Source organism: Salvia splendens, chromosome 19 (genome assembly GCF_004379255.2).
Source record: "Salvia splendens isolate huo1 chromosome 19, SspV2, whole genome shotgun sequence".
NCBI lineage: Eukaryota > Viridiplantae > Streptophyta > Magnoliopsida > Lamiales > Lamiaceae > Salvia > Salvia splendens.
This window is the reverse complement of record NC_056050.1, coordinates 2,185,909-2,193,865: the sequence shown is the minus strand read 5'-3', so window position 1 is coordinate 2,193,865 and position 7,957 is coordinate 2,185,909. Positions and strand designations below refer to the sequence as shown.

General features: G+C 37.1%; 2 protein-coding genes across 2 annotated transcripts; both read right to left on the bottom strand.

The window, feature by feature from the left end:
* Positions 1-603: 603 nt before the first annotated feature.
* Positions 604-2,843, bottom strand: LOC121780363 (phosphatidylinositol 4-phosphate 5-kinase 9-like). Its single transcript, XM_042177952.1, has 3 exons — positions 1,774-2,843; positions 1,106-1,334; positions 604-1,011 (listed from the first exon to the last, which is right to left on the bottom strand). The coding sequence occupies exons 1-3, from the start codon at positions 2,691-2,693 to the stop codon at positions 847-849; spliced, it is 1,314 nt and encodes a 437-aa protein (XP_042033886.1). The 5' UTR covers positions 2,694-2,843; the 3' UTR covers positions 604-846.
* Positions 2,844-5,297: 2,454 nt separating this feature from the next.
* On the bottom strand, positions 5,298-7,628 carry LOC121780199 (probable N-succinyldiaminopimelate aminotransferase DapC). The gene is made up of 2 exons (XM_042177723.1): positions 7,441-7,628; positions 5,298-6,634 (listed from the first exon to the last, which is right to left on the bottom strand). The coding sequence occupies exons 1-2, from the start codon at positions 7,486-7,488 to the stop codon at positions 5,477-5,479; spliced, it is 1,206 nt and encodes a 401-aa protein (XP_042033657.1). The 5' UTR covers positions 7,489-7,628; the 3' UTR covers positions 5,298-5,476.
* Between the last annotated feature and the right edge of the window lie 329 nt (positions 7,629-7,957).

Below are 7,957 nucleotides of genomic sequence, written 5' to 3'. Positions count from 1 at the left end.
GAAAAAATTGAACGAGATTCAAAGTGCATTTTGGGTTGGGAAAACTAATTTATGCTGTGTGAATATATGGTTAGGAATCCTTATATGAGAGAGGGAAATTGACTAAAAACCTCAAAAATTTGACTAAGGCAGGAATCAAAATATTACACTTGAAAGCTTTTCTCAAATACTCCATCAGTCCACAACCAATAATTTCAAGATTATAAACCAATAATTATTCACACTTCATTTATTTATGATAAATTTCTCACAACTCATTGCCCTAAATCCTAATACATTCTCTTAATTACAACTTGTATACACTCCACTATTTTTTAATCTACACCTACTTTTTCCCCATTTCCTAATATTTAGTGTTTATTTAACTTCAATATTTCTATTCTCTACTTGAATCAACATCTTCACCAATAGAAAACACAGCACACCACATGGTCCATGTAGATAAGATGCTAATGTAATAATAATAGTAAATGATGCTGTACTATAGCAGTTGCCCAACACACAATAATCCAATTTCAACCCCACTAAAAGTGGGGGACATACTCATATAATGTAGTAGGGGTAATATATTTATATCTATATATGATAAGAACACATAGCCTGTAAATGTAAATCAGAAACCAGTAACTTTTCTTGCAAATTTTGGCTACAATTAGACATGAAGGGTTGGATTCAGCAGAGACATATATGTGCACTATCTAGGAGTATACAAGATATATGTACATGTTACACAATGGTTAACCAAATCTCAACCACTGGGGTTGGCTTTCAGCCTTTCACCAGGGTGCCGGTGTTCGTTCGATATGGAAATTCAGTAGTAGTAAGCTTACATTTACCACTTAGATCTCACAAGTTAGTATCACAAAATCTTCCATCCATCCTGTTCTGAACAGCTTTGATTGCAGCGACCCTGGCCGCGGTGGCAGCCCTGTTCGCAGCCACCACGGCCTTGTTCACTTGCTCATCAACCCGGCGGAGGTGGATTGCATTCTCTGCAGTTTTCCTAGCAGCCTGCACACATGAGTTCTTTCAATAAGAGTGTTGAACTTGGGACAGTAAACAGAAGGGCCTAATATTTTGGGAGAAAAGCGTCCGTGTTATTCACCTGAACTGCTCGGAGAACAGTATCAGAGAGCGGGGGAAGGGGGATCTTGAGATTGCCATTATCCCATTCTCCACATCTGGCCTCACCATTTCGGAAAGTGTACATTCCGTAGCCCTGCTTCTGGCCCTCGTGCCACGACCCTTCGTAGAAATGGCCGTTGGCGAAGTGATAGACCCCAAAGCCATGAATTTTATCTCCAAAGTACTCACCTGCGTACCTATCTCCATTCCTGTAACGCAACATCAACCTAATCAGCATGACAAGTCCTCTTCCCCACAGATAAAAGGATACTGTATGAGTTGTTGTAGCATTAAATGAAAGTTAAGTCTTATCAATTCAATGATTCATTAAGAGCAAGATTACCAAATCCATAATTTTTAAGTATTCAACTTCACTAATCATCAGGTAGAGAGTCTTAAATGTATCAATCCTTACAAGAACAGATTCTCCAAAAAAAGCAAAAATCTTGAAATCAACACACAGAGATTTCATAAATTAACAGATCAATCTATCATCCAAATAATCAAACAAGATAAAACACTTCATCTCCAAGCAAACAAAGACATCTTCATCACCAAATTCAAACATCACATCCACATCAAATCTCACAAAATCAACCAATTCTAAGAAATCACAAAACCTCCAAGAAAAAAATCAAACCCCTTAACCTGAAATGGTAGTATCCAAGGCCATGCTTAACCGCAAACTTGAACTCGCCGACATAGCAGCTTCCATCGCCACAAGTCTGCACTCCAACACCATGACTCTGCCCATTGCACCACTCCCCAGCATAAGAATCCCCCGTATAAAACTTATACACTCCATATCCATGGCGCAAACCCTGCCGATACTGCCCTCTGTACCTACTCCCTCTCGCCCAGCTCTCAATCCCATAACCATCATATTTCCCATCAATCCAATCCCCTTCATACCTCCCATTCACAAAGTAATTATACACTCCACTCCCATTGCATGTCCCCTTATGAAACTCCCCTTCGTAGAAATCGCCATTGCTGTAAAACTCCACACCTTCCCTAACAATCTTCCTACTGCTCCTCTCCTTCCTAATTTCCTCCCCCCTCTCTAAACCCTCCGATTCAGCCTCGCCGATGAACCATTGCACAGGCTTCGAGTGAGTCCTCGAAGAAAAACACGAGAACCCTAACCTCTTACAACACTCATCACAATTTTGCTTCAAAAAACCGAAATTCCTACTCACTAAACCCTTATTCCTCGACAACAAAAACAGCAAAACCGCCACGAAAATCAAAACTAAAAGTAAATTCTCCGAGGTCGCTAAATCGTCGGAATTGAAGAAGGCGAAGAGCGTGTAGAGCAATAGGAGGAATGCGGCGGCCAGCGGCGCCGCCGCGCGAGAGGGGGAATTTGATCGGAGAGGCGGCGGCCGGCTATGGGGCTTCTGCTCCTCGAGATCCTCGGCGTCGGAATCGGGCGCGATCTCGGTGACGGAGGACAAGCTGAGGATGGATGAGCGGATGGTGGGGGATGAGCGGAGGAGTGAGGAATTCGTGCGAGTGAGGCTCTTCTTCTGACCGTCCATTTTGTGATCTTCGCTCTCCAATTTCATCCTTCGCCGTCCGATTAGGGCAGCTAATTCCTGTACCGCGATAGGCGTATCGTGTGCTGCGACGCCGGTTTCATTTCCGGTGAGGGCGAAGGCGGAGGAAGCAGTGAAGCAAGAGCGCTGGTTTAAACTTTTTTTTTAGAGAGAGAAAGCAGTTATGTTTTGGCATTTGGGTTTATTGTGGGGAAGTTGTATTTATATGTGGCGAAAAAGCAGAGGAGGGTGTGGGGCCCGCTCAGCGTGACGTGGACCGTGAACGAGGGATCTAACGGGTCAATGTTGGTCTTCGAGTCTTGGCCGTCCGATCGCCGATCTCCCAGTATTCAACGGTGGATTAGAGCCGTCCGATCAATATTCTCTACCTTGTGCATATATATATACATATATGTATCGTAGCGGGTGACGTCAGGTTGGCACGTGCGAATGAAAAGAAATTTTGAAGGGAATAACTTTTTTAAGATTTGGAATTGTTTACAGAAAAAGAAAAGGAAATCATAATATTTCTGCGCTTGTAATTTGTAATTATAGTTATTGTATAGTTTGTTTTTAGGCAATATGTAAATGATTATTTTGGTTAAAATTTAATCTGTTTGATAATTTTAAAAATTAGTAAAAAATTATAAAATTAGGTCAAATTTTAATATATCTGGAGTATAACTTAGAAAACATATATGATTTTACCCTAGAAATAAATGATTATCAATTTATAAATGAACAAATTTACCTCTATTTGGTTAAAAACGTCATCAATATGTTACATGTGGTAGGCAGACGTATTTTTATTATGGGATATAAGAGCAAATCTGAATTTCATAATTTTTTCATCAATGTGTTCTTAGTTTTATTTAATAGTTATAGATTTCTTTATTAGTTATTTTTTGCATGTTAGTAATGATTGATTTGGAATTTGTAGCAATAATGACATTGGCTGATTGTGCTTTGCTATAATGATTAAGATAAAGATTAAAGAGTACGTAATTACAAATTATCTATCTGGAACACCCATTTCGTAGGGATAATAAAGTTCTTACTAAATTTTATTTGAATTTAAAATAAATTTTACTATTTGAATTTAAAAGTTCAACACACGTTTATTTTCATGATACTTAGAATCTTTTTTATCTTTCTATTTTACTAAATATTCTCTAACTCAAATTTTGTATTTTATATATTATATTAGGATTAATATGGAGTAGTTCATTTAAATCGGTAACTCTAGTCAAATTCCGTCCCACGAAGTTTAAATTTAGAATATTAAATTAACAAGTGTCAATTGTTCCCAATTATTCCATTTATATACAAAACGTCGTCTTTAAATGACGTGTTTTAAGAAAATAAATACTTTTTCTTTTCTTTTCTTATGTTAATAAAAAATACGTTTTGAACATTGTTAAAAGACAACATATTGTACACAGATGGGAATTGAAATTTTTTAAAACTTCATATATTTATTATTCAAATTTAAAATTTTATAGAATGGACTATAATTTGACCAAATGTTTAAATTGCGAATATATTGTCATTATATCTGATCATTGTGGCCACATATCTTTTCTCATATTGTATTTGTATTTTAAAGTGAAATTTGAATAACCGTGTTTGACACGGATGTCAATTGGGGAAAGAAATTAGTGTTTACATAGAATGATTGAGGGATTCTATATTTTCTTAAGTAGCCAAAATTGACTAGGTAATGTATCCACTTTATAGTGTTTTTCTTTGGTTTTGAAAGAAAATGAATTCCATCATCTTTTACAACACAACTTATATAATGCATATATTCTTAATAAAAAATGAATTCATAATCTTTCGCAATAAGATTCCACCAACTACCAAAAAAATTATGATGTCAATTTTATCATAATTTAAAAGTGCAATTCATGCAATGAATTAATGTCAAACAAAATATAGTTCGGAGTTGGGAATTTTGACATTAGAAGTTAGGACATACTGTATGCTATTTATTTTAATGTGACTATTTCCGAAGGCATGGTACTACATATTTTTATAAATTTTTTTTATAAGAACAGTATTTGAGAATAGAGAATCAAATGTACAAAAAAGGTTTTTCCCTTTTTATCCATTTATTTTCTCACCATTTAAACTATTTAATTCAATTTACTCCTATTCATAAATCATTAATTATAACTGTTTCGTAATCATTTCGATTGTTCAGTCTTAGTAAAATAATTTCGATGAATACACCACTTTACATAAGCAGATTTTTGTTTTAACCACTATTAGAATATAGTTGAAAATTAAGTTATTTATGGGAGTGTGAATTAATAATTTAATGCATGCCATGTTGTAGATTTGCGAGTAGATCTCGAAATTATTAGTTTTTCTCTTAAAGAAAAGCAAGTCATTGTAAAGATATTAAACTCTTTGTGCTAGCAAATTTCAATAAAAAAGTTTAAATACTCCATAACTCAAAATAGACGTTGATCTATTATTTTAAATATTTGAATGAAGTAACTTTTTTGGGAGAGTAAAGTGAATGGTATCCACTTAAATGGTCTCCAAAAATAAAAGGTAATAAAGTAATAATTCCATTGAAAGTTGCATTTAAAGTAATGATTGGTCATTTAAATTTTAAAACACAAGGAATAAACTAGAAATGACTTATTTTTCGTGACTTATATAGCCAATTAATTAACCCTATATATTAATAATACATGTCAGTTAGAGAAAGAAAAATGTGACTGAGAGCCGCAGTCTACGTATTTAAATCACAATAATAGTAGCAAATAATTGAAATTTTCATTTCTGTCAAGGTGAAAAATGACTCAATGCTTCTTGATTATCAGCTTCTCTTTCATCCTCTCAACCGCGCTTCGAAGAGTCTGTTCATCTTTGCAGAAGGTGAACCTCACCAGATTCTTGCCCTCTTCCGGGTTCAAGTAGAACACGCTCGTGGGGATGGCCACGACGCCGACCTCCTTGATCAGATACTCGCAGAAGGCGACGTCGTTTTCCTGCCCGAACGGGGTGTGATCGACCACCACAAAGTAGGTTCCGCTCGACGGAAACACCTTAAACCCCACAGACTTCAGCCACTCCACCAGAATGCTCTTCTTAGCCAAATAGTCCCTTCTCAGCTCCTCAAAATAGGAATCCGGAGCTCGAAGGGCAGCCACAGCCGCGTGCTGCAGAGGCGTGGCTGTGGCAAAAGTGAGGAACGAATGCGCCTGCCTCACGCCCCATGTGAGATGAGGTGGAGCTATGGCCCAGCCGATCTTCCAGCCCGTCAACGAGAAGGTCTTCCCCAGCGAGTTCAAGGTCACTGTCCTCTCGTACATCCCGGGGAGGGAGGCAATGGAGATGTGATCCAATTCAAAGGCTAACTTGTCATACACCTCGTCGGAGAAAACAAGAACGTCGTGCTCAATGCAGAGGGAGGCAATGGCGTCAAGTTCGTCCCTCGTGAACATCTTCCCCGTGGGGTTGTGTGGGGTGTTGAGAAGGATTGCACGCGTGCTTTTTGAGATGAGGGATCTCAGCTCGTCAATGGGGGCCGAGAAAGTTGGAGGCCTCAAGGTGATGGACTTTGTAACAGCGCCAGCCATGGAGAGGGTAGCTTCATAGGAGTCGTAGAATGGAGCAAAGACGACGACTTCGTCACCGGGGTTTACCAAGCTCAACATTGTAGCAGCGATCGCCTCAGTGCAGCCGGAGGTGACAGTGACCTCCCTCTCCGGATCAACCACGAGGCCAGTGTCCTTCTTGAAACGCTCAGCCACAGCCAAGTTCAGATCAGGGACACCACATCCACGAGCGTACTGATTCTTGCCGTCTCTAATGGCCTGAATGGCGGCTTCTTTGACGAAATCAGGGCCGTCGAAGTTGGGAAAACCTTGCCCTAGGTTAATGGCACCATGCTTGATGGCAAGGCTACTCATTTGTGTGAAAATAGTAGTTTTAAACTTCTCCAAACGCTTCGCAACCTGAAAATGGAAAGCTCATTGTGATGTACAGATCAATTCTACTAGTTTGCAACTCTATCATTTCAGCAACTAAACAAAATACCGAGTAATGAAAAGGGGTATACTCAATGATCTTTGGTGCATCTACAAACCACAATTCGAGGGCATCTCAAACCATTCACACCAAACTCTACTTTTCAGTAAATGCCACATAAAACAATAATTTTACTCAAATCATTTACGCCAAACTCAAACCCAAAACAATATTGCATCTACACTTTTTTTATATATTTTCAACCTCAACTCTCCATAATTTATCTAAATTACACAAAAACTTGAACTTGAATGCAATACTCCAAAAAATTCAAAAATTGTTTGCGTAAGCGGCTAATTGCATAAACGCAAAAGTTAGGGATTTTGCAATGTGTTTGGAGCACCATTGGAGACAAATCTTCACTGCATAGCATTGCGTTTTATTGTATGTTCATTCTAATGTATTGAAAAGGATTGAAAATCCCTTTCTAATATCAAAATAACAATATCCGTAGATTCAAAACTACAAAACCAAGCCAACAATATTATCTAACTGAATAAAATCCTCACATATTTCGAATTCCCAGTAACCAAGGGCTCAATATTCCCTCCATTCCTAAGTTCAGATACAAACACTACACACTTACACATTCAATTTGAGATCACAGCTAAATTCAACTTAATTAAAACATGAAATGGAGATTAAAACTTCATGAAAACACCAAAACAGACTTACCCCCAAACCTTGCCCACAAATTAAAAAAAAATACAGCAATAGAAAGCGAAAATCAGACCTGGAGAGGTGGGGGGACTGAGTTCTGAGTTGACTCGTTCTCAGCCATGATCGTTGAAACACTCGAGGCTGAGAATGATCAGTTAATTTCAGCAACGCTCGCAAATTTTGGGTGGGTATTAAATTTTTAGGTTTTTGCTGAAATTCATAGATATAGGAAGTATAATGTGGCCGTGATTATGTCCAGTTACATTATTATATTGAAATTCAAAGATATTAGAAGTATATTGGAAAATGAATAGCGTTGTGTATCATGAGGTTTTCTTAATTTATCTATTATCGTTATTATTTTATGACTAGTTGATATTCTTAAATTTAAAATTTTCAGTATAAAGAAAGTACGATTTTTTATTTTGTTTATTTATTTAAAGTTACAGAGAAAATAAATAAATTATGCTTTGACTTTTATTAAATTATAAAGTTAAAAATATCAACAATAATTTTTTCCTAGTATATTAAAATCAAACTAAATTTCTAAAATAAAATGAACAGTATTGAACGTAAAGTAAAAGAAAATG